Genomic DNA, 27,630 nt, shown 5'->3' with positions numbered 1-27,630 from the left:
CCATATATGTTAATTATTTGCAGTCAAATGTATATAAATTATTAACGACAATAGATAAATTAAAACTTATAGACCATGAACCCATGTAACACTTGGCCTTTATTTAATTTAAAAATTATATATAATCACATTTACATGACCATTCTAATTAACTATTTTTTAAAGTGAAATTAATTGTATACTACTTTTTACCATAATAGTATATTAATAATCATGTTCATAAAAATATGTGACTCGCACAACACATGACATTATCCTGTTTTTTTTTCCATGTGTGATGCACTGTTTTCAGAACTAGACCAATCGTCTGTTGGGCCGTTAAGTGGCTACATAACCAATATAGTGAAGTCTATTTGAATTGGCGAACCATACAAGGTTTCAAGTCGTTTCTTATCGATTATTACTTCACTCTTGAGGCTTCATAGTTTGTTCACAGTGCAAATCCACATCAAAATACCAAGTAATTCCATATATTGATTTAAGTTAGTAGGTATAAGGTGGAGTTAAAATAAGAAGTGGAGTGTGTCTAAGAAATGTAAGAAGTAATCTGGTGCGTTAGATATGTTGATCTAACGGTAGATATAGAAAGTGTGTTTATTTTGTCGTGTGTTTTATTCTAGTTGCGGCGTGTTTATTGTGCAGTGTATTTTATTAGATCTAATTGTGTGTTTTATTCAAATTTATAATTATTAATGACATTATACGGTTTTCTAAACGAGTTTGACTTATCCAACCGACTGACCAATAAGACAGCTGGTCTGATTACCGGTAAGTTATGAATACATTGAGTGGTGCATAAATAAACCACATACTCAAAAATCTGGATCCAGATATGAAGAGAGAAGAATATTTCCATGTGTTCCATGTTGGTAATTTGTTCTTAAGTTTATTAAATTTTTTATTTCTAGGGTAATAAATACAAATAAATAAATAAATTTGAAGGACCCATGTGAATCTGCAATTTTATCTTTAATATTGCACCTCAGTGTCTTTTGTCCTGGAAACATCTTTTCTTACATGCCCCGAAGGCCCAAACTGCTCAACATGCATAACACTTCCAAGTATAGTTATGATATTATAGTCAATTATTTCTCTTTTGGCCTTAACTTTATTAAGTTTCAAACCAACATCTTAATAAGTTGAACTAAATATAATTTTTTTTATTCCTCATTTGGTTCTTTAGGTTTTTTATTTTGACCTTTAGATATGTTATAAAGATTTACAATCGATAATATGTTGATTATCCAAATACACGAAACGCGTTGAGTTCAGAAATATATACTCATTCTCATCTCTAGATGTAATTAAACAAACACCACCTATAAGACTTTTTGTATGTTTTTATACTCAAAAGATAGAATCCAAACAGAAAATGTAGGATGATGTACAGTTATACAAACCTAAAGCATAAACCAACACTAATTTTCAAATAGTTATACTTACTCTCACTTTATTTTGTTTGATTACATTTCATCTAACCAAACAAATTTGTATTATTTTGTGAGTTATACTTTTAATTTATGCTTTTTAAAGTTATAAAACAATAATATCTTAAACATAGATATTTATGATAATTTATGCATCATTAAAACCAGGGGTGCCAATCATGTCAGTTTATTTATGTTGTGTTTGTGTCTGAACACTAAAATTGTAATCGATTTGTGTTCGAGTCTACCTGTATAATATCTATCTATGAATACGAGTAATAAATGCATAGCAACTTAGTAAGAGTTTATTAACCAACCAATAAAGCAAATGATATTTTTTTTGTAATTGGTGTCATTTTTTGTATTTAATTAGAGAAATATATATATATATATATATATATATATATATATAATCAAGATATAACCTTAATTTTTAATACTTTTTATCACTAAATCTAAAGCATGAATTTGAAAAATATCTTCTAATGAATTAACAGGTTAACTCATATATTTAACTGGTCATGTTCAAGTTAAGTCATTAATGAGTCATGTTCATGCTGACCTTGCTAGCCAACTCAAAACATGCTTGTTTTCATATAGTGTCAAGAATTACCTTCTTTAAACAAGAACTACTTCAAACTTAACTAAACTATTGTGCATCAATAACATAATATACCACTAATATAATAAAAAGTAAGAAACAAATAGTATAGCGACCACATGATTGTCACACAAAGGAATCAATCACAAACACATTTCCCACATCCTTGCCTCGTTGTTCCTCTTAACCATCTCCTTTAGATTCGTCTCTCATCTAAAAACACCGTTCTTCGTGTTATTCTAGCATTATATATTTGTAGCTACAATTTAAAATATGTGAATTAAAGCTTAAAATTTTGTTAGAAGTTAAAGATTCACTTTTTTTTTTCAGAATAACCCAAAATTAAAAGATAGACATTAACCAAATATGATTATATAATTAACGGTTATATATCTATAATCATATACATTAAAATCCTAATTATAATAGGTTTAAAAAACACAACCACATAGAAATTGTCCAAAGCGCACAAAATTGTTCCTAGCATATACCTGAAAACCAATCAAAAACACTTTATCTCCTATCTTGTTTCCTCTTCTCCATTGACTCGCACAAGGCTGTTTGAGGACGATCTTTCATAAACTGACTCTATTTCACATCATTCTCTTTCTCCCCGCTTCATATCATCACATAAAGTGTTTATATCTAGTCATAAAAACATTTGAAACTTTTTATGAATTTACTTATATACATATCACATAAAAGAAATTGCATACACATGAAGACAAATTAATAGAAAAGTGGTAACTTTTGAAAGGAAAATATATATGACAAACACGAAAATATACGTGAAAAATTTAAGATTATATGATAGAACTTAGAAGATTGAAATATCTAAGAGGCATGAATGACTAAACAAGGTATAATAATGGTGAGGAATCTTGGTCCTTGGCATCACGCACACACAGACAGCCACAGCTAGATCTCCTTTGTGCTGTCCATTTGACCAACATGTCCCCCCTCCATGTTATTATGTTAATTACTTATTTAATATGAAAGTTGTGAGTTAAATAATAAATAGCATAAAGTGTTACGTGTTTATGGTATTGAATATTGATGGATTAAGTCAAGTATGAGATATTTTTCTCCAATACCCGTTTTACTAGTTTTTGGTATATGTATGGATGCAATGACAATCTTAATTATGTCCAATTGAGCCTCTCTGATTAAAACTAAAAAAAGTCATGACTTAACACTACACGAACAAAAGTTAACATGAAACTATCTTGTTTTTATCAAGGAGACTTAACCTTTTATTCAAGTTATAGTAAATATTTACAATAATTTACGTAAAACATAAATAAAAATTACAACATTAAGTAAAAGGTGGACAAATCATGTATTTATAATTTACATGACATCGTTACATAAAATATTCTGACTCGGCTATAAATCGATCACAACTTTTTGTATTTGAACGACAATTGCTTGATTTCTTGGGATAAATACATCATAACCTGTTTTCTGTAGAATATGAGCTCTCGACTTTTTGATTGTGAGACGCACACCTTAACCACCAGAATATTCCATTAAGGACTAGAATTGTGTCTTTATCTCTAGATCTTAATTATCTACACACATGATATTATTTTAGGATCAAGTTAAGTAAATAAGATGGTATGATTATATTCTCACATATCTTTATACCATATATACCATACCCTTATAAAATGAAAATACCAAATTATTAACAATCTTTAATAAAAGATAATATAATAAAAACAAAATAACAAATTTAGCATAATTTGAACTTATCTCTAATCATATTCTAATCAAAATCATTGAGGACACCATGTTCTTACTTCTTTATTAAAGCACAAACACACATGAACAGATACTACACATTGGTTCTTCTACGTGGCACTTGAACCACCACCACCACCTAAATCAACTCTCATAGCCGTGTTCAAGGTGTAGTTCTTGAACGAATTCCGGCTTGTGTCATTAGCTCGATGAAGTTGACGAAAGAAGACATCACTCGAGGGCTTAGGTTCGGCACTACTCCAAAGAAAGATGATGTAACGGTTCGTGTGGGAAACAAAGTTTTGCCGGTTAACGAACCGACCACATCATCTTCATCCTCAAAAAACACGAACGTTGATACGATAAATAAAAAAGGAGACATAACAAAAACCATTTCTAGAATGAAAGAGTTGTTGCGATGGGCGGCTGTGGCAAAATCTGAAAAGGGTGGGAAGTACATTGCTCGAAAGGTTCGTGTTTACTTGGTCCAACTTTTACTTTTATATTTTAAAAAACAACGTGTTCAATACATAACCAGTTTTAAGTAGAGAACTGCAAAACAACAGAAACACATGTAACTATTGTTTTAACTGTGATACATATTTATATTTACATATCAGGTGTCACAATTTAGAAACAAAGCGACGCTGAAATCCATACGAGATGATGATCAAATGAGCAATGATTCTCCTAAGATTAGTTTCAGATGGGAAGTAGAAAGTTGTTCGACGTTTTCTTCTGCATTATCGGTTGCTTCTTCGCATAAGAACAACGACCAACGTGTTAAGTTTGAAATTCATCCGAATCCGGATGGCAATTCGAGCATTGTAACTCTGAGATCAGGAAGCTGGATCACAACAGATTCAGATTGTAAGTTTCTTAATCATACAGTTATTATTAAAAATAATATTAGTTTTTTATACTTTAATTATTATTCAATGATTAATTTCAGTTTAAAAAAGTCAACCACTGTCCACTCATGAGCTTACGTTTGTGTTTCTTGATGTTTTGTAACAGTTGTGGTCTTGGAGCTCTGACTGCAGTAAGGGGAACAACTGAAACATTTGAAGATTAACTGATTTATGTTCAGAACATGTTTTGTAAGACAAATGTTTTTCAGTTTTTTTAAAACACTTGTTTTAAGTGTTTTATTGATCATTGTACAAGATCTTACTTCCAATAATAAAGAAAACATTTTGTTTGATCATCAAAATCAACTTTCAGAATTCAAAATTAAAATATTAAATATGGTATAAGAACTAAAAATAAAGGTAGATTAATAAGTAACAACTTTAGTTTATTAGACATTGTATCGCACACTCGCACCCCACCCAAAACAAGGCTAAACGTCATCAACTGATACAGACTAAGTAGCGGAAATTAAAACTTTTATATCATTATAACATCGGTTGCATATACATTCACGTTTCATTAGAAATTGATGCTTAGGATATAAATTATCATCTTCATCAAGTATTCTTATAAGAACCTTATAGGGTTTTCAAAGTCAGATATCCGAAATTTTTAATATCTAATAGTTAATAGTATTCTCTTTAATTTAAGTACAGTATTGCTATAGTATTCTAGTTTTAAGAAAACTAACATATTATGAAGAAACACGGATCCACTCCCCAGGTATGGGTCCTGGATCCAATGAGTCCACATGGTACAATACAACAATTACTACCACGATATGAGTAAGGCTCCCTAAAGTCCAGTGACCGGAACCTGCGAAACAAACACCGTGAGTCTCGTTACAGGAAGGACGAGAGGGGGGGTCTTCCTGTAACCACCATCCGGCGTGAGAATCAGTAACGTTCGTAATGAAGAAAGTACTGAAGTACAGAGACTAAGTGTAGTCAGAATATATGTGGGTGAATGAATACCTCATACCATTTGACAAGGTATTTATAGCCGAAAGATGAAGGAAAGATGATTGGGGCAGCTGTCCTCTTCTAGAAGATCTCTGATAACCGTCTGGACACGTGTCCTCTTGTGATAAGTTGAGCTATACGTCTTATGTGCATGGGTATAACAACCTGGACACGCGTCACCAAATGATAGGACGGATTGCACCCTGGCCATGTGCACGGTTATAATAACCTGGCCAGGTGTCCTTTATTCATTGGTTAATATGTTATGTGTTCCCCAAGTTAGAATCGTAAAACTTCTTCTAGAGAATATTTGAGTGATGACAGCTGTCCTACTGGCATTGCCTTCCGGTTGTTTAGGCGGACAGATGTCTTGTCCTGCGGATGACTTTTGAGGATGCCAGTATGCTTCCGCGTGTGTTATGAGGACGTTACTCCTCATTCGTGACGTGCGGGTGACCCGAGTGTGCCGCGGGTGGTTTATAAGAGGGTTCTCTATGACATGCGGGTAGTATTTAAGGGTATTTGGGTCTTTTTGGTACCCTACCTCTATAAGTCCCCCCGGTCCAGTGTTTCTTCCGCGTGAAATCTTTGTGCGGGTGGAATTCTGGACTTAATGTATGTTGGGGATTTTTGTTGTTCGGAGGTTAGGTAAAAAATATCTTCTGTTTTATGGATAATCATGAAAAAAGGACAAGTTGACCACTCGCAGGCGCGTGAATAGATGATGGAACGTTTTTGACGGCTGTCACTGTACCCGATTGTGCAGTTTTTTCTCTTTTTCGAATTTTCCCGCGTGACGTGTCAGTCACTGGTTGGGTAATGTTTTTCTATTTCTACTGTTCATGTCTCATCGCATTAATTGCGATGAGTATAAATAGGGAGATGCTTCTTCTTTTTGAAGTTTTATCACTCTTTTCGTCTGATTATCTTCTTAATTCTTTCTTAACTTTCCATATATCTTCCTTTCAATCCATTATAATGTCGAACACACAGACTGAAGTTGATGAGATAGAAATTGCATGGGACTATTCAGAGTATGAAAAATTGCTGGAAACGTATGGTATTCCACCCGAGTGGGAACCAGAGTTTCCTTCCATTGGATCTATAGCCAGTTTCCCACCGCCTGGAAAAATGGCTTTGTATGCCGATTATTTTGTTCATGGGCATTTTCGTCTTCCTATAACAAAATTTTTAGAGAGAATTCTGACAGCTTATGGAATTCATTTATCTCAACTACACCCGCGTGTTATGATGCGAATTCGTAATTATGAATTTGTGTGTATAGCACGTGATATGGTTCCCCACATAGATCGATTTCCAGTGTTTTACCATCTTACTAACCGTAATGGTTGGTATACATGTCAAGGGTTTTCTGATCGAAGCCTTGGGTATGAAGTTGAAAAGTTGTCCGTTGACTGGCGTAACAAGTTTTTCTGGATATCTGAGGATGTGGTGCCCCTTGCCATGGTTCGCCGTCCAGTGAATGCTGCTCTTCCGGACGTTGTCACGGCCGCTCATGAGGGTCGTGAATGGTATCGTGTACTTACCATGGAGCCCTCACCTATGCGTGCTTTACCGGAAGAAGCTTTGGTGTGGGCGGGCATGAGCCGGTTGTGGCCGACGGAGTTTATGGAACCCATTTTTGCAGATCTGCATGAACGTAAGTTTTTTGTACTGTCTCTTCTCTTTTTTGAATATTCTGATGATTAAGTTTCTATATTTTCAGGTCAAAGCTCCATGTTCAATGTTCTTTTTGGAGACAGGGGTTGTGTTCGCAAGAGTATCCGCGAGGCTGGGAACCAACCCATACTTGACAAGACTAAGTCTCAATTTTTGTTTCCTAAGAAGGTTCGGGCTGAACCTGTAATTTCCAACGCCACCTTTGAAACAGGTGCGTATGTTCTAAACCCTCCTCCTCTTACTGCCGTTACTTCTGACGGAGCGATTGCCATCTTATCATCAAGTGATGATGATGGAGATGTTTCTCAGTTTTCCGCTTCGGAAGAGAAAGAAAACTCTGATGAGGGTGCTTCTGAATTTTCCTCTGTCTCGTCTTTGTTATCAGAATTGGAGAGAAAGAGAGCTTTTGTAGCTTCTCAGACAGATCACCCAAATGTGAAGGCTGCGGATACTGAGGCGGGGCCATCGAAGAAAAAACGGAAAGTGCACCGTCCCAAGAAGCCGCAATACAGCCTTGCTGACCGCATTGACACTGTTGAAGGTACGTATAACTTTGGTGTTACACTGTAATCTTTTTTTTATGAGTGTTTTAGCTAAGTACAACTTTGTTGTGTAGATCCGTTGATCTTTAGTGAGGATATTTCGGAGAGGCTATCTACACCAACTCCCCAAACTGAAAAACCACCCCCTTCTCCCAAGGAAGATGCTGAGACTGAGTTGACTACTCCGCCGAGTGGCCCTAATGTAGAGCCTTCAACTGAAACTGTTGCGGGAGATAGGGTGCCAACTCCGCCAGCTGATATTTCAACGGAGGAAGCTAATATCCAGTCTGAAACTGATACTCGCTTCGACTATCTGTTTCAGGCTAGGGGTGGTACTGGTGGTCAGCAGGACAGTCCTGCTGTTAACGAAAAAAATGTTAGAAATGTGGAGTCTCTTCCTCCGCAACAACCTTTTCAACCCCAGCTCGCCTTAAACCTTCAGGTTCCCGTTATTACGGTGATACAGGCTTTGGAGACAAACATGAGCTGTTTGTTCCTCCATGGGGTATTACTAACGGATCCCGGTTTTCCCAAGCTAGGACTTGCATGGATTTCGTTGAACATTGTACACCACCCGCTGAGATGGCATATCAACGTGACCTTTCCCGCCATGATCTTCACACAAATGTGGCTTATCATCTGGCTAATGCTTTGGCTGGTAACCAGGAAGTCTTAAGTGAATGGCGTACTTTAAGTGGGAAAGTGGGGGAAGCACGTCGGGCAACTGAGGTTGCGAAGAAGGAGGCTGAGGAGCATCGCCTTGCTGCCCAAACCGCCAAATGGAAACAATCTGATGCGGAAATCGCCCTGAAGGCCGAGCATGATCGTAATGCTGATGCGGCGTGTCGATGGAAAGAAGCTTGTGAAAAGCAAAATTCCCTTCTTGAGGCTGCTCGAGCTAAAACTCAGAGGGAAAGCGATGAATTGGCTCGTGCTCAAGAAGCTAATTCTTCATTAGAGAATCAAGTGGCCCTTCAAGGCACGGATTCATGACCTTCAAGCGGAGCTAAAGTTGCAGAAGGAGCAGGCCAGACTTAAGGATCAGAGTGCTGCTGAAATTCAGACTGCTTATAATTCTCTCCTTTAAGCCCATGAGGAAGCTACTGCGGAAGCTAAGGAGTTCCGAGCGCGGGCGGAACGTGCGGAACAGGACCGCCAATGGTTCCTTACTCGAGGCGTTGATGCTGTAAGTTAATCTTTATTACTTGTTATTTTACTTTCACTTTTTGATACTGGGAACTTATGTTTTCGTCTTAATAGGTTGTCAGCCATATCAAAGGAGGTAAGGAGCTGAATGACAGCTTTGCCAATGCGATGGCTGCTTCTTCCTCACTTGGGCGTGTTGTGGGCTTTCATGAAGGGATGAAGTATGCCCAGAGTAACCGTACATTCAAAGATCATCCGTTCTATGGCGTAAACGTCAAACAAGATCGTGTCAACCGGGTTAAGGAACATGACACTTTAGTCTTCCCCTTACAAGATGTGCTTCCAGAATTCGCTTCCGCATATGACGGCATACAACTTTTGAAGACTTATCTTGGGGAAGACTCTGAGGATGACTCTTCCGAAGACACGTCGTTGAAGGCTCCGGAAGGCCCATCGGCTTCAGATCCTTAGGATAAGCTTAGATGTTTTGTATCTTGTAAATTTTTCTTTTCCTTCTTGTAATTACTTTTTGGATAATTAATGAGGAATGTTTCTTTTGTCTTTTGTGGATATTCTATTCTTTTGATGAAAATATCTTTAGGAAATGTTTTTGATATTTTATATCTCTTGAGAAGATTTTTCTGAAATCTTCGACTTTTTGAAGTATTTGAAAGTTTGGATAACTATGATGACGTGGCGGAGAGAGAAACTTATTTAGGACAACTGATAAGACGTTCATGACGCCTTTGACAGCCTGTTTTCATCATCTTGAATTTCCCGCCTGACGTGTCTGTCATCTGGCGGTCCGCGGTTTCTCTCTCTTCTGGCAATTTATGAATCGCATTAATTGCGATGGGTATAAATACAACCCTTGTGGTTTCCATTTAAACTTTATCACTTTCATATTTCTTCAAACACTTGAGGCCTTTCAACCTTCTCCAAAATTTCTTCGCCTTTCTGAGATTTCTTTTAACCTTTCTGATATAGAAATGGGTAAAGAGAAAAAGAGTACCCCTTCTATCGGTGAAGTTACCGTCTGCCTTAAGGAAGAAGATTATAATGACGTCGTCAACGTGTATGGATTGGCGACGGAGTGGGAGCCGGAACGTCCTGCTAGTGGTTCTATCGCCACTAGCCCTCCTCCGAATAAAATGGCTGTATACGTAGACCATTTCACAACGGGGAACTCCCGGATTCCAGTTACTAAGTTTGTCCAATCGATCTTGACATCTTACGGAATTCATCTTTCACAGATCCATCCCTTCGGGATGTTGAGGGTTTGACACTTCGAATTCTGTTGCCAAACTCACAACCTTGAACCCACCGTTGGCATGTTTGCCGTCTTTTACAAAATGACCTTTCGCGATGGGTGGTACAGTTTTGCAACCATCGAGAAGAGGATCATAGGCACGGAGTGGCTTTGAAGCCTTCATGGCTGGAAGCCAAAGTTTTTCTGGATTCGGGAGGACGTTATCCCTTTCCGGATGACTAAACGCAAGGCGTACATTTCTCCGCCTGTTGTTCCTGCGGTTGCTCATGAAGGTCTTTCATGGTTTAAGACCCTGATGTCTACTCCTTCTCCCATGCGTCCTATTCACGAGGGCGCAATGGTGAGAGCAAATATGAGCCGATTGTGGCAATTCCCCACATTGGAGCCATATTATGAGAAAACTAATAAGAGTGAGTTTGTTTATGGCCTTCGTCTCTTTCTTAATATGAATAATTTCTGACTTTACATATTTGTGTAGGTGAAGGTTCTGCCTTCAGTACCTAGTTGGACAAGGAAGGGGTCATGATGGTGCGACGTTCGATTGATCCAAAAGATGGTTCCTTTCTGGATTGGACGAGCAACAACTTTTTGTTCCCTACTGCTCTTCGTCCGGAGCCATTGGTCTCTGAACCAATGTATGCCCAAGGTGAGAAGTATGTTGAAGATTGCATCCAGAAAGGTGAGGGCGTTTTGAAACCCAAACCTGTAACTGCTCTTACTTCTAGCGGAATGATTGTGTTCTTCTCGTCTAGCGAGGAGTCATCATTTTGCGAAGAAGTTTATTCAACTGATGCTAATAAAGCTGTGAGCTCAACTGCAGGTCTTACCCGTCAACGAGCCACGACTAATCAGGCAACAGGCCATGATAACGTTGATGTTACTGCGGAAGTTGAGGGTCCAGAACCTGGTGACGCTGCTGCTGAGGGTAAACGTCCGGTTGTTGACGTGGGTGTTTCCAAGGCGGCGGGTAAGCGCAAGGTTAATCCTGTGAAGATTGCCTTAAAGAAGAAAAAATCCAAGAAAACAACTTCTTCCGCCTTGGAAGCCCGTTTAGAACAACTTGATGCGGAGGACCCTTCTCTAGGTATGTAAATTTTGTCTCTACTCTTTATTTATTTTGAGTTGGAGAATTTCTAACCCATTGTTAACACTTTTCAGTGAACCTGGATAACCTTTCTAAGGGTATTTCTGGTTTGAAGGATTCACCTCTTCGTCCGCCGCCGCAGTCTCCTAACACTGTTGAAAATCCAGAAGTTGTGGAGGACGATTCCCCACTGAAGAAGAAGGGGGTGACACAACTGAACATACTACGGTGTCACCCTCTCATAATGTTTACCGCTTCAGGGATCAAGGGGGCGTGAGCACATTTCCATATGCTTCCCCGACTTCTCACTCTCCTGGGGAGGAAGATCCCACCCCGCATCAGCCTAACTGGTCCTTGCGTCGGGATTCAATATTCCGTGACGTGGACACATGTTTTGAATTTCTGGGGGAGTGTCTTCCTCATGGTGAAAAGGAGAGGCGTCGCCTTAGTATTCGCCAAGAATTACTAAACTCTCATTCTTATTATTTGGCGAATACTATGTCCACTACTCATGAGATAACCAGAGATTGGTTGGCGATGAATGAACAATGGGATGAGTTGGCGGCCTCTGCTTCTGATGCTAAACAAGAAGCTCTTAAAGCTATAAACGAAGCTAGGGAGGCTAGCCAGGCCCTGGAGGCGGAAAAAGCTGCTCGGTCCGCTGCTGAGGAAGCCAAGACTGTTCTCCAAAAACAGTTGGAAGAACAAGCCAGATTAATGGAGGCTCTTCAGGCTGAATCAGCAGCCAAGGACAAGCGTTTATTTGACCTTAACACCAAGAGCCGAAATCAATCGTTGGAATGTGCTCAACACAAAATGGAGCTTGTCCGGGCCAAGGCGAATCAAAAATGGCTATTGACGGAAGCTATTCCCAAGGTATGTGCCTTATTCTCATCATAAATGTTCCAAGTATTTTTAGTGTTACTTATGTGTAACTATTCTATCAGGTCATTGCCGATGTTCGGGCTAGTGATGAACTTGGGAATTGTGTTGCTATCCTCCTTAAAGCTTCGAAGCAGACTGGTCGCCAACTGGGTTTCCAAGAAGGCTATCAGTTTGGTTCAACCACCAAGCTTCCCGAGGAGTATGTCCTAGCTGGCAAGGATACTGTTGCTATCCTTAAACCGAAATCAAAGGACTTTGATTCTGTGAAATTTTATTTGACGGAACAGATATCAGCGCTTGTGGACAAGGAGGATAGCATTCCGCAATTAAAGATTCTTCTTGAACTTGATGAAGAAAACAAAGAAGAAGAAGAAGAAGAAGGAGATAACGAATATGCGGAAGATGCGGAAGGTGAAGGTACGGGGCACAGTGATGCTGCACCATAGTTTTTTTTTCTTGTAACTTGATCCTTTTGTTGTAATCCCATTTGTATGAATAAAGAAGGCTTAATTTTGCATCCGTTACACTTTGTTTATTTGTCATAATATAAGTGTTTTGTAGGATCTTCTTTGTACGCCAATAAAGGATTACCTAATGATACAAGTCTCAAATGACTGAAATTAAAATTTTCATAACTGACGCATAAGCCAAAATACAAGAAATGAAATTACATATGTTGTGAACTTCTAGTTAGGCACGCAGGCCAAAATATAAACGTACTAAATGTAGCATTTCCTCAGTTGGGCCCCATTCCAAGTTCTAGGGACCTCTGTCCCGTCCAACCTTTCTAGTTTATAGGCACCTTTTGACAAAACTTTCTGGATTCTATAAGGTCCTTCCCATGTAGGGGCCAACTTGCCCGGAGGCTCTTGCCCTGAGGCTTCGTTACTGCGGAAGACATAGTCTCCTGCATCGAATTCACATCTTTGAACCCGCGAGTCATAATACTTTTGCAACTGTCGTTTGTAATTATGCTCGCGGATCGATGCCATTTCCCTCCTTTCCTCGAGGAGGTCGAGGTTCATCCGGAGCTCATGATCATTATCTTCAATCATAAGGACTCTGGCGGATGGGATACCAATCTCGGCGGGAATCATGGCTTCTGTGCCATATGTTAAACTGAAGGGGGTTTCGGAATTGCTGGAATTCCTTTGAGTGCGGAAGGCCCATAGTACATGGGGCAATTCGTCCACCCATCCCGTTCGTTTTGTTCTCAGCCTCATTTTGATTCCTTCCTTGATCATCCGATTTGTTCTTTCGACTTGACCATTCGCTGGTGGGTGGGCTACAGAGGTGAAGATTTGAGAAATGTGTAACTCTTTTAACCATTCTTGCAACCCACTGTCCGCGAATTGTGTCCCGTTGTCACTAACGAGCTCTAGAGGGAGGCCGAAACGACATATGATGAATTCCCACAAGAATTTTTTAACACTCGCTGCTGTTATAGAAGCAACTGGTTTGGCCTCCACCCAATTTGTAAAGTAGTCGATGGCTACTATCAGGAACTTGATACGTCCGGAGGCTTCAGGGAAATGTCCCATTATGTCAACTGCCCATTTCTGGAACGGCCAAGCTGAAGTGGCTGGGACTAACTCGTTTTTTGGTCAAAGCGTGTTAGGAGCATGGCGTTGACATGAATCACACTTTCTGATTTCATGTACAGCATCCATATGCATCCCCGGCCAGTAATATCCAGCATTCATTACCTTTGCTACAACCATCCGCGGACCCGCGTGAAGACCACAAATGCCTTCATGAACCTCTTTGATTAAGTAATTCGCGTCATCGGCATCCACACATCGAAGTAGTGGTCCGAGGAAAGAACGTCGGTACAAAACACCATCAAGAATCTAATAGTTCAAGGCTTTGTGCTTTATCTTCCGGGCCGCTGCTTTTCCTTCCGGAAGTGCTCCAGCTGACAAGTATGCCATAATGGGTGTCATCCAGGATTCTACTCCTGTTTGGATCACTAAAACCTGATGTTGCGGAATAGACGGGCGATCTAATACTTCAATGCGGATGTCCTTGGCGAAATGTTCGAAGTTCGTTGAAGCCAATTTACTGAGAGTATCCGCTGATTTGTTTTCACTTCTCTTTATATGAATGACTTTGCAAGAAGAGAACTGAAGCATCAAATCCTTTGCCTGTGACACATATGAAGCCATGATATCGTTTTTTGCTTCGTATGTACCATTGATCTGTCCCGCAATCAACATGGAATCCACCCGGGCTTCTAAATGTTTAACCCCGAGCTTTTTGGCTATCCGCAAGCCTGCCAAGAAAGCTTCATATTCTGCCCGTTGTTGGTACTTTTGAAGTCCAGCTTTATGGCATATGTAAACTCATGGCCTTCGGGATTGACTAGCCTGAGGCCTGCGCCACATCCCTCATTGCTTGAAGCTCCATCCGTGAATAAGGACCAAATTTGTCCCAATTCCGGAGGTGCTTGGGGTTGTTGCTCGATTAAACATTCTTTTTCTTTGTGATGCGGAACTTCTGTCACGAAGTCCGCCAACACCTGCCTTTTGATTGCTGGCCTAGGTTTGTATTCTATTGCATGTTCACCTAGTTCGATGGCCCATTTGGCCAATCGGCCAGATAATTCGGGCTTACTGAGAACATTTTTGAGCTTGTATCCGGTTAAAACATTAATGGGGTGCCCTTGAAAGTACATGCGGAGGCGTCAGGCAGCATAGACCAGTGCCAAAACAAATTTTTTAAGCATGGAGTATCTTGTTTCCGGGTCCGATAGTGTTCTGCTGACGTAGTAGATCGGTGTTTGAATATTCTTTCGATCTGTCAGGAGGACGGCCCCGATGGCAATGTCTGATACTGATAGGTATATCGTTAAAGGTTCCCCCGCACAGGGTGTTGTTAACTTGGGCAGCTCCATCAAACATTTTTTAACCTCCAAAAAAGCTTGTTCTGCTTCCGCAGTCCAATTGAAATGTGCTTTCTTAAGGCAATTTCTTAGTGTTGAGATAAATGGGTGAGATTTGGCTGCATGGTTTGCTAAGAATCGATTCAAAGCAACCAAACGCCCATTGAGTGTCTGAACTTCCTTGAAGGAGGACGGGGAAGGCATGCGGGCTATGGCTTGAACTTTATCTGGATTAGCTTTGAAGCCCTCGTCCGTGACAATCACTCCCAGAAATTTTTCTTCTTCCATTCCAAATGAACACTTGGATGGATTCAACTTCATATTGATACTTTTCAAAGTATCGAATGTTTCTTCGATATCTCTCAACATTTGATCTTCTTCAACACTTTTGATTACGAGATAATCCATATACACCTCTAGATTTCGACCAATTTGACTTTTGAATGCTATGTCCATCAATTGTTGATACGTGGCTCCCGCATTTTTCAGTCCGAAAGGCATCATTTTGTAACAAAAGGTGCCTTGATCGGTGCGAAATGTTGTTTTGTCCTCATCGCTCGCTGCCATGCGGATCTGATGGTAGCCTTTGTAGGCATCCAGGAAATACTTAAATTTGAATGGTGCTACAGCATCAACCTTGAGGTCTATCTCGGGTAAAGGATAACAATCCTTGGGACATGCTTTGTTTAAGTCCTTGAAATCGATACACATCCGCCATGCCCCATTGCTTTTGGGGACGATAACTGGGTTGGCGACCCAAGTTTGGTAACGGATTGGACGAATGATCCCTACCTGCAATAGGTCCTGGACTTGTTCATTCATTGCTTTCGTTTGTTCCGGGCCCATCTTGCGTTGTTTTTGAACAATTGGCGTAAAGAACGGGTTTACCCTTAGTTTGTGTTCGCAATGTTCCGCGGGACACCTGTCATGTCCGCAGGTTGCCATGCGAAAACATCGATATTTTTTTATAATAATTGTTTCAAGAAAGTTCGTACTATCTCGGAGATAGCAGGTCCAATTGTTACAGTTTGATCGGGGAAATCTTTGTTCAAAACCCACTTTTCCGGTTCAGTTCTCAAAGTTTGTTTTGGAATCTTGCTAGGTTTTGAACTCTCGATTGCAAAGCAGTGCCTGTTAACATGAATTATTGCGATACCAGTACAAGTTGGGACTCCTACTACACCGTGTGCTGTGGACGGATGAGCATTGAAATCACCAATCGCTTCTCGTCCAAGGATAATATCATGTCTTGATGTTGCTGGTAAAACCAGAAATTCGACTTCCTCGGTCCTCGAATGAATTCCATCACTCAGGGTAACTGGGAATGAGATTACCCATCGCGGATGCATTATTTCTCCTCCAAATCCCGATACTGGAGCGTGAATGGGTTTCAATCTTTCTTTATCTTCTTCGTTAAGCTGATCAAAGCATTGTTCATACATGATATCTGATGTGCTACCCTTGTCGAAGAAGACGTAATGAGAACGATAGTGCCCGAAGAGAGCAGTGATGATAAGGGGATTCTTATTGTTCGGGCCACCTTTCATTCGAGGGTAGATCACTGGTTCATTCTTCCACTCTTCATCATCAGATTCTTTTCTCTTATTCCCTGTATGGAACTCTCCTTGTATCATATGAACATTCAAATCTTTAATTTGTTTCTTACTCGGGCCTTGGATGTCCCGAACAGGTGTTTTTCCATTGTCCGGTTTTCCATTTTTTACCAAGTGTTTGAGCTTTCCAGATTTCACAGCCGTCTCAATTTCATTTTTCAATGTTCTACATTCATTCGTATTATGACCAATGTCGTCATGATACGAACAGTGCTTAGTAGCATCCAAGAATGATCTTCTTGTTAATGGCTTTGGCTTTCTAAACTTTATATTCTCTGTAGTGAGAATTTCAGCGGGAGTCTTTGAAAGAGGAGTTCAATTGTTGGGACCTCGGTTTACAGGTCCCGCTTTGTTCTTGTTGCCTATGAGGGATCTTGCGTCAAACGGTTTTGACGCTTCCGCACTTGGCTGCAGCCTTGACCATATAGGCCTTTCGTCTGTCTATTAGGTGTCGGATTCTGAAACTCAACTTTAAATTTTTGTTTCGTGTTACCATTCCTCAATGTTTTCTCAGTGTTAGCATACACATTTGCTGCAGTAATCAGGGTATCCCACTCTTTTGGCATTCCATCTCTGCCCGTAAGCGTGCGGACTAAATCGTCACATTTGACGTTTTTGCGGAAGGCACCACGAAGCATGTCTTTACTGATTCCACCGATGTTCAAACTTTCATCATTGAACCTGGTGATAAAATCTTCTATGGACTCGTTATCGCGGCGGACAACATCTAAAATTTCTGATTGGTCTCGCGTATGTTTTTTCTGTTGACTAAAGTGTTGGGAAATTTTTTTCACCAGATCGTCCCAACTAGAAATTTCACCGTTAGGTAACTTTTCAAACCATTCTCTTGCTGCCCCAGTTAGTGTCAATGCGAACATGTGGCACCAATAAGGCAGCGTCCAACCACTAACACCACCTACCGCAATAATGTTCTGGAGATCATCACTTGGATCAATCATACCATTATACTTACCCACCGATGTAGGTATCTTAGCATTAACGGGAAAGGGTGCTGTGGCAATACTTGTTATGAACTTTGATTTTTCAGCGAAGGCCGCTGGGCGGTATGGTTTAGTAAAGTCTCGTTCCGCATTGCTATGGTATTCGGTATAGTGGACTATGTCATGCGGACGGCTGCTTTTTGTCTGAGAACTCATCCTACTGTCTCCGGTATACATACTGTAATCTCCCGGGTGGTAGGATGAATCGTAACCGTCAAACTCATCTAAATAAGATGGCATCTGCATATTTATGCGAGGACGAGGACGTAGCCTCGGAAGTTCACCAAACTCTAGCTCCGTCTGTTGACTGTAACGGATTTGACTTCCTCGCACTGTTGGTGGAGGAGAAGGAGATCCCCTAGGGGATTCCTCATAATCCAAAGTGCGGGCGTGAAGTTGCTCGTTACGTTTTCTACGCTCGTATTCAGCCACCAAACTTTGTTGTTGCATATGGAGCCACTCTTCAGGAGTCAAGGCTCCTCTGGATCTGGAATTACGTCTATGAGATCTCGCCACTTTAGAGTCACCTGAATCATTTTCTAGATCCAACACTGACCGCTTTCGGCGAGTTTCTTCCGTAATCCGTCTGAGATTACCCAAATTAGAACCTTCCAGTGCCGAGGCACGTCCCATATCTGGGGGGATGGTACCGATTGGTGTTGTGACGTTCTCTAGGGTAAAACCCCCAGGTGTTACGTCAATGTTCCGTGACCCTGGAGCTGTGACTCGCTCAAGAGTACGGCCACTTAGAGTCGTGATGCGTGCAAAAACATTAAGACCCGGAGGTGCTTCTGCGTTAGTTACACGTGACTCGGTTGCAGGGGTTCCCGTCGGCCCTTCAGGAAGTTTACTCATATCAAACCAACCAAAAAACCAACGAAAACTATTTTTGTTCTAACACAAATCACGGATGGCGCCAATGAAGAAACACGGATCCACTCCCCAGGTATGGGTCCTGGATCCAATGAGTCCACATGGTACAATACAATAACTACTACCACGATATGAGTGAGGCTCCCTAAAGTCCAGTGACCGGAACCTGCGAAACAAACACCGTGAGTCTCGTTACAGGAAGGACGAGAGGGGGGTCTTCCTGTAACCACCCTCCGGCGTGAGAATCAGTAACGTTCGTAATGAAGAAAGTACTGAAGTACAGAGACTAAGTGTAGTAAGAATATATGTGGGTGAATGAATACCTCATACAAGGATGATTGGGGCAGCTGTCCTTTTCTAGAAGATCTCTGATAACCGTCTGGACACATGTTCTCTTGTGATAGGTTGAGCTATACGTATCATATGCATGGGTATAACAACCTAGACACGCGCCACCAAATGATAAGACGGATTGCACCCTGGCCATGTGCACGGTTATAACAACTTGGTTAGGTGTCCTTTATTCATTGGTTAATATGTTATGTGTTCCCCAAGTTAGAATCGTAAACCTTCTTCTAGAGAATACTTGAGTGATGACAGCTGTCCTACTGGAATTGCCTTCCGGTTGTTTAGGCGGACAGATATGTTGTCATGCGGATGACTTTTGAGGATGTCAGGATGCTTCCGCGTGTGTTATGAGGACGTTCCTCCTCATTCGTGACGTGCGGGTGACCCGAGTGTCCCGCGGGTGGTTTATAAGAGGGTTCTCTATGACCCGCGGGTAATATTTAAGGGTATTTGGGTCTTTTTGATACCCTACCTCTACATATTACAAGATATATGAAAACCGATTTTTTCACTAAAAATTGCAAATTATAGAAGCGATTGTATTTAAAAAGTACTTATAAAACACAACATTACAATTTATGCTCTATCACCATCTACCTTCCTATTAAACGAAACAATTGAACAAAAACCAATAACTTTATGAAACCTATTCACCGGCTCCGGCAACTCCGGCACCCTCCTCCACCCGCACTTGCCAGAATCCGACTTAACTTCACAACTACAAGCAGGATAATTCCGGCGATGCTCTTCATTAAACACAAACACGAAATCTCCAAATCCGACACATTTCAAGCTTGCAAACCTATCATCTTCATCACTATCAAACAACCAATTTAACAATTCACTAGGCATAATCGCAACTTCGCTAAACTCTGACGTTGTTTCATCGATTCTCCAGATATTAAACGACGGTCCACAAACACCATTGCATATACCAGCCAACATTAGCTGGTTCCAGCAGGATATTAAGAACGCTATGATAATCCCCGGTGGCCGGAGCGTTTGAACCTCGCTCCAAACTCGATTGTTCAAATCGAACGATGATATGAAACATGAATAGATTCCGAAAACGTAGAATTTGGATTTGTGTAATGCGGATGATAATGATTGCGATGAGTTACCTGTAGAGTAATGAAAACTATAAGATGTTATATATTATTAATCAACTGTGTATAGGTATAAAATAGAGATAAATCCAAGGAAATAGAGGTGTGCATGTAACTGAAAGAACCGATGCAAAACCGGAAAACCAAACTGAAAGAACCGAATTGAAGCAAAAACCAACAGTTTGGTTTTATATTTTTGAAAAAACAAACTTTAAGTTCAAATTCGGTTTTGCGTGTAACTAAAACCGAAAAAACCAGACATAGAGATTTTTATTTTTCATTTTATTTTTTTACAATAGTTTAATATATGGTTTACCTCAATATATTAAGCAATTTTGGGAGTTTTTTGAAGATGATTTTCGGAAGATTTTGGATGAGTTCCATCAAAATGGGATTTTCAATAAAGGGGTTGGCTCCTCATTTATAGCGCTGGCTCCGAAGTGTTTAGATCCTGTTAGCTTAAATGAGTATAGGCCGATTAATTTAGTTGGTGTGATAAGTAAGGTGGTCTCGAAGGTTCTGGCCAATCGGTTAAAGAAGGTGCTGGGTTCGGTGATCTCCGAGCCTCAGTCTGCGTTTTTAAGTGGTAAGGCTATCCTAGACGGGCCTCTTATAATGAATGAGGTTATCGCTTGGGCAAATAGATCTAAATTTATAGCTTTCTATCTAAAAATTGATTTTGAAAAGGCCTACGATAATGTGAATTGGAACTTTTTAATCTCCACTTTGGATCAAATGGGATTCCCACCGTTGTGGTGCAATTGGATGTTGGGGATTCTCTCCTCGGCTAGTTCTTCGGTATTCGTCAACGGGTCGCCCACTTTCAAATTTTAATGCTATAAAGGAATGAGACAAGGAGATCCCATTTCTCCTTTTCTATTTCTTGTGGTGATGGAGACGTTGTCTAGCATGGTAAGTAAGGCGATTGAGGAGGGTTTAGTTTCGGGAGTTCAAACCCCAAATAATGGCCCTCTTATATCGCATCTTTTATACGCGGATGACGCCATGATTATAGGGGAATGGTCCAAGGCAAATATGATGAATCTGAATAGAATCTTAAGGTGCTTCTACATGTGTTCCGGACTCAGAATTAATTTCAAGAAATCTGTTTTGTTTGGAAGCAATGTGAACGGGGAAGAGATAAAAGAGATGGCTGGATTGTTAGGTTGCAAGCCGGGGAAAATGCCATTTATTCACTTAGGCATTTTAGTGGGAGCTAACATGAACAAAATTCACAATTGGAATGGGATAATGAATATCTTTGAAAAAAGATTAGCTACTTGGAGAGCAAATTCTTTATCAATCAGAGGAAGGGTGGTGCTAATCAAAGCGGTTCTTGAAAGTCTTCCGGTTTATTACTTTTCTATTTTCAAAGTGCCGAGCAAAGTTGTGGAGAACCTTGAAAAGATTATGAAAAGGTTTTTATGGGGAGGGTCTAATAATATTCAAAAGATTCATTGGGTGGCTTGGGAGAGAGTGGCTAGTCCTAAGAATAAAGGAGGTTCAGGCATCTCGAGGCTTAAAGATGTCAATATTTCGTTGTTAGCTAAGTGGGGCTGAAGATACAAAACGGAAGACAATGGGTTATGGAGGCGTGTTATTGACTCCATCCATAACCAAATTAGAGATCGAGAAGTGGTGCCGAGAAAGAAGGGAAGCTCAGGTGTCTGGCTAAATATAGCTAATACTATAAATACTTTAAATTTGGAAGGAAGTAATATGGTGGATTTGATAAAAGGGCATTTAGGAGATGGCAAGAAATTGCTTTTCTTGGTTGACAATTGGGCTGGGAGTCAAAGTCTAAAAGAAGCCTTTCCAAATTTGTATAAGTTGGAAAAAGAAAAAAAGTGCAAGGTCAATGAAAGGTTATGGAGACATGGAGGCAGCTTCAGTTGGTCTTGGAACTGGATTAGAGCTCCAAGTTCTATACAGGAAAGGGATGAATGGGAAAAGTGTTTGCAGATGATGATTGCTGCAAGTTGGAAGGAAGGCCCAGATTCTTGGGTTTGGCTTGGAGATAAAGATGGGGCTTTCTCTGTAAGCTCGGTCAAATGCTTAATTGTAAAAAATAAAAACGTGGGGAACAATTTTATAATGAAGTGGAGTAAATGGGTCCCAGCTAAATGCAACATTCATGCGTGGAGGGCCGAGATGAATGGAATTCCTACCCGCGAGGCGTTGGAGAGAAGGAATTTAAGGGTGGCCATTAACACGTGCGGTCTTTGCGATATAGGTCGTGAATCAGCTGACCATATTTTTACAGGTTGCTATGTCGCGGCGGTGGTCTAGGAGCATATTAGTCGTTGGTGCAAAGTGCCCCAAATTTTTGGGTTTTCGGTTAGATACCTTCTTGATCTCCATAAGTTGATAAAACTTGGAGCTTTGGAGAAAGAAGTGTTCCATGGTATAATTAGTATAGCTTGTTGGAGTTTATGGAAGGCGAGAAACGAAAAAGTTTTTGAAGAAAAGGAGGTTAAGATTGAAAATATTATTGGTGGTATTAAATCTTTTGGGTTTCTTTGGCTCAAAAATAGGGGGAGAAAGAGATCACTACTTTGGTCTAATTGGTGTAACTTTGTTTTAATGTAATTTTTCGTTTTTCGGGCTTCTCTCCGGGTTGTGGAGGCTGCCCTTTGGTGTTTTGGTTCTCGCGGTTTTCGGTTGTTTATAAAAGTTTATAGTTCGAAAAAAAATATATTAGCCTATATGTATAATAAATTAATTATCAATTAATTATCAACTAAAAAGAAAAAAAAAGGCAAATGTTCATTATTTTTTGCAAACATGTTTTTTCGGGCCAAAACTTTAAAGCCCAAATGGCAAAAAAAAACCATAAAAACCGAAACCGAACAATTTTCAAAAACAATAACTGACATTTCGTTTTTTGGTTCAGTTTTAGCCCAAAACTGACAAGTGGATTCAATAGTGAGAATCGCAATGCTGTTGTTTCACAAAGCTAAAATTATTCGCAACGTCGTTAAACAAGAATTCACCCGAACGAACCAAACCAAAACCAAACAGTTTTCAAAAATTCAAAACCGGCATTTCGGTTTTCTGTTCAGCTTTAGCCTAAAACAAAACCAAACCAAACCGATCAATGCACGCCCGTACAAGGAAACATAATCCAATACTATCTCTGAAAATATATAATTATTTATAATAATATGCTCTAATATTACCTGACCGGAAATCGACCGGCAACGGCGGACAGAGATCCCAAATATCCAAATCCGGGTTATAAATCTCCACCGCCAAATTATCTTCAATATCCACCAACCCACCAATGAATCTGACACCACCAACCACAATAATCTCCGGCAAACCCAAACCCACCCTCGAATTATTATTATTATTATTATTATTATTATTATTATTATTATTATTATTATTATTATTAATCACACCCACAAGCGGATTCAACCTTGAAAACCTCAACGGCGTCGTTTCGCGCCACAAGGGTTTCAAAATCGGCGAAAAGCTAAAGTTATTCGCGGCGGTGTTAAACAAGAACCCACCGGACCCAACAAAGGACGACTCCTGAGAAACGGAGGCGGGAAAGAGATATGGCGGGAGTTTGATCCAGTCGTTGGAACGTGGGTCGAAGGCGAAAGCTTGGTTTTTTTTGAGGAAGATGTTGTTACGGCCGTAGAGGAAGAACCATGGGGTGGTGGTGGTGGTGATGGTGGTGGTGATTTGGTGCCAGAGTTTGCAGACGGCGGAGCAGCGGATGAGTGAACGGAGTGGGAGGTGGGATAATATTAATCCGGTTAAGTCGGAGCTCAGGTAATTGAAGAAATTATTGTTTTGGGTGTTTGGGTCGTCTTCCATTTTGTTTGGATAATGATTATTATTGTTGATTGGAGAATTTGGTGAATGAATTATAAATGGAATTGGGATATTGAGAATAGTGGTTGTGGTGATTGCAGATATTTGCAATGGTAATGGTAGCAAATGGATGCCGGAGAATTCGAGAATTGGACTCGTCTCATTCAATGGATCTTTCTTTCTATTTTTTTATATTTAATTTATGGGATGTTTGTTTTTAATACTTTCGGGTTTCACTTGATTTGTCTTCTACTGGTTTCAACTTTTAATTTATGAGTAAAGATGTTAAACACGAGAAAACTTATTTAGATAATAAACATGTCTTTCTACTATTTGTCTTTGATACATTTGGTTTTCTGGACCCAGAGGCTGTAAAATTTTTTAGTATGGTTCAGCGAGTCGTACACGGAACCTCTTCAGCTTCTAGGTCCCAAGGCTTCGTTTTTAGCAAGAATGGCTTTGCTATTCAAAAAGGGGTTGCAGCGCAACTTTTTGCCCGTTTGCATGTCACTTTATTGTAATCGTTTTATAGTAAATTATCTATAAAATGATTTATGAACTTAACGAACCCTAACTACTTTAATTTAAATAGAGTAAATTATTATTCTTGTCAGTAGGGTTTAGTTTAGATCATTTAACACTTTCGGTCCAAAAATAATCTTCGGACTAGGGGTGAACACTTAGCGAACTGTTAACCGAAAATCAATTAACCAAATCAAATTTAACCGAGCTGAACTGAACCAAACCGAACCATTCAAATTTTCGTATATTTATAGCTTTTATACCTTTATTTCAAAATTTACACTTTCATTTTCATTTAATGTATTTCTAAAAAAGAATGCAGCTCAAATTTAATTTCAGTTATTATTAATCGAACTGAAAAACAGAAAACTAATCGAATAAACCGATAGCTTAAAACTGATTAGTTGATTTACTTGAAACTAATAAACGAACCCAATCATGTACCTACTTCTGACACATCAGTCATTGATGTTTAATTTGTGTAACGTTTTGTGGTCCCTGACAGGCTGACACTAAATTTCACATAGAGAAATCTGCTATTTGCCTCACTTGTTTATATTGCCGCGAGATGGTTTAACCACTGGAAAAAATTTTGCGAACTTTGAGCCACTGTGAAATTTGGGCGGGTCAGTCTGTGCCCTTGCCGTCAGTTGACCGACCAAAAAACTTTGAAATGACCATTTTACCCCTGAGCCTATAATTAATTTTAAAACAAATATCCAAATTTAGTGTAGAGGGAGGGGTTCGAACCCCCGACCCCTCGTTTAACAACATACAACACCAACCATTTGAACTAAATTAAAATGTGATATATTTATACAATATATAATATATATTCTTCATTTGAACTCAAAGTTTTTTAGCAAATTTTCACCCTCTTTTTTTAAACCATTTTTTTTGTAAAAATATTTAATGAACATGTTTTTTAATAATTTTTTCGTCCGAAAACAACGACACGACTGGTTTTTTAGTAAACTTTTCGCTCGAAAACAACGAAACGACTCGTTTTTTAGTAAACTTTGGCCCGAAAACAACGAAACGACTCGTTTTTAGTAACCTTTTCGTCCGAAAACGACGAAACGGGCCGTTTTTTAGCAAACTTTTCGCCCGAAAACAACGACACGACTCGTTTTTTAGTAAATTTTTCGCCCGAAAACAACGAAACGACTCGTTTTTTAGTAAAATTTTCGCCCGAAAACAACGAAACGACTCGTTTTTTAGTAACTTTCGTCTGAAAACGACGAAACGGGCCGTTTTTAAGTAAACTTTTCGCCCGAAAACAACGACACAACTCGTTTTTTAGTAAACTTTTCGCCCAAAAACGACGACACGACTTGTTTTTTAGTAAACTTTTCGTCTGAAAACAACGAAACGGACCGTTTTTAAGTAAACTTTTCGCCCGAAAACAACGACACGACTCGTTTTTTAGTAAACTTTTCGCCCAAAAACGACGACACGACTTGTTTTTTAGTAAACTTTTCGTCTGAAAACAACGAAACGGGCCGTTTTTAAGTAAACTTTTCGCCCGAAAACAACGACACGACTCGTTTTTTAGTAAACTTTTCGCCCAAAAAACGACGACAAGACTTGTTTTTTAGTAAACTTTTCGTCTGAAAACAACGAAACAGGCCGTTTTTTAGTAAATTTTTCGCCCGAAAACAACGAAACGACTCGTTTTTTAGTAACTTTCGTCCGAAAACGACGACACGACTTGTTTTTTAGTAAACTTTTCGTCTGAAAACAACGAAACAGGCCGTTTTTTAGTAAATTTTTCGCCCGAAAACAACGAAACGACTCGTTTTTTAGTAACTTTCGTCCGAAAACGACGACACGACTTGTTTTTTAGTAAACTTTTCGTCTGAAAACAACGAAACAGGCCGTTTTTTAGTAAATTTTTCGCCCGAAGACAACGAAATGACTCGTTTTTTTTGTAACTTTCGTCCGAAAACGACGAAACGGGCCGTTTTTAAGTAAACTTTTCGCCCGAAAACAACGACACGACTCGTTTTTTAGTAAACTTTTCGCCCGTAAACAACGAAACGACTCGTTTTTTAGCAAACTTTTCGCACGAAAACAACGAAACGGCCCGTTTTTTAGTAAACTTTTCGCCCGAAAACAACGACACGACTCGTTTTTTAGTAAAATTTTCGTCCGAAAACGACGAAACGGGCCTTTTTTTAGTAAACTTTTCGTCCGAAAACAACGAAAAGGGCCGTTTTTTAGTATAGTTTTCGTCCGAAAACGACGAAAAGTGTCGTTTTTTAGTAAACTTTTCGTCCGAAAACAACGAAAATTGTCGTTTTTTAGTAAACTTTTCGTCCGAAAACGACGAAAAATGTCGTTTTTTAGTATAGTTTTCGTCCGAAAACGACGAAAAGTGTCGTTTTTTAGTAAACTTTTCGTTCGAAAACGACAAAAAGTGTCGTTTTTAGTAAACTTTTCGTCCGAAAACGACAAAACTGGCCGTTTTTAGTAAACATTTCGTCCGAAAACAACGAAACGGCTCGTTTTTTTATTGTAATTTTCGCTCAAAAACAACGAAACGGGTCATTTTTTATTGTAATTTTTGCTCAAAAACAACGAAACGGCTCGTTTTCTAGTAAACTTTACGCCCGAAAACGACGAATCGGGCCGTTTTTTAGTAAACCCGAGCCCGAACACACAATCAACATAAACATTCTTTTAGTAAACTTTACACCCGAAAACAACGAAACGCGCCGTTTTTTTAGTAAACTTTTTACCCGAAAACAAAGAAACGCGCCGTTTTTTTAGTAAACTTTTCGCCCGAAAACAACCAAACGAGCCGTTATTTAGTAAATTTTTCGCCCAAAAACAACGAAACGAGCCGTTTTTTACTAAACTTTTCGCCCGAAAACAACGAAACGGGCCGTTTTTGGTAAACTGTTCGCCCGAAAACAACGAAACGAACCGATTTTTAGTAAACTTTTAACCCGAAAACAATCAAACAAACCGTTTTTTAGTAAACTTTTCACCCGAACCGACCCCAAAAACAACCAAACGAACCATATTTTAGTGAACTTTTCACCCGAAAACAACCAAACGAACCATTTTTTGTAAACTTTTCACCCTAAACGACCCCGAAAACAACCAAAACGAACCGTTTTTTAGTAAATTTTTCACCCGACAACAACCAAACGAATCATTTTTTTGTAAACTTTTCACCCGAACAGACCCCGAAAACAACCCAA

At 39.6% G+C, this 27,630-nt stretch overlaps 1 protein-coding gene across 1 annotated transcript; it reads right to left on the bottom strand.

The window, feature by feature from the left end:
• Positions 1–19,521: 19,521 nt before the first annotated feature.
• Positions 19,522–23,989, bottom strand: LOC143589983 (F-box/kelch-repeat protein At3g24760-like). Its single transcript, XM_077070595.1, has 2 exons — positions 23,254–23,989; positions 19,522–20,089 (listed from the first exon to the last, which is right to left on the bottom strand). Exons 1-2 carry the CDS (start codon positions 23,900–23,902, stop codon positions 19,545–19,547), a joined length of 1,194 nt encoding a protein of 397 aa, XP_076926710.1. The 5' UTR covers positions 23,903–23,989; the 3' UTR covers positions 19,522–19,544.
• Between the last annotated feature and the right edge of the window lie 3,641 nt (positions 23,990–27,630).

This window comes from Bidens hawaiensis, unplaced genomic scaffold (genome assembly GCF_021521415.1).
Source record: "Bidens hawaiensis isolate Kalapana, Puna unplaced genomic scaffold, B.hawaiensis_p1.1 tig00038075_1, whole genome shotgun sequence".
NCBI lineage: Eukaryota > Viridiplantae > Streptophyta > Magnoliopsida > Asterales > Asteraceae > Bidens > Bidens hawaiensis.
This window is presented reverse-complemented; position numbering and strand designations above follow the sequence as displayed.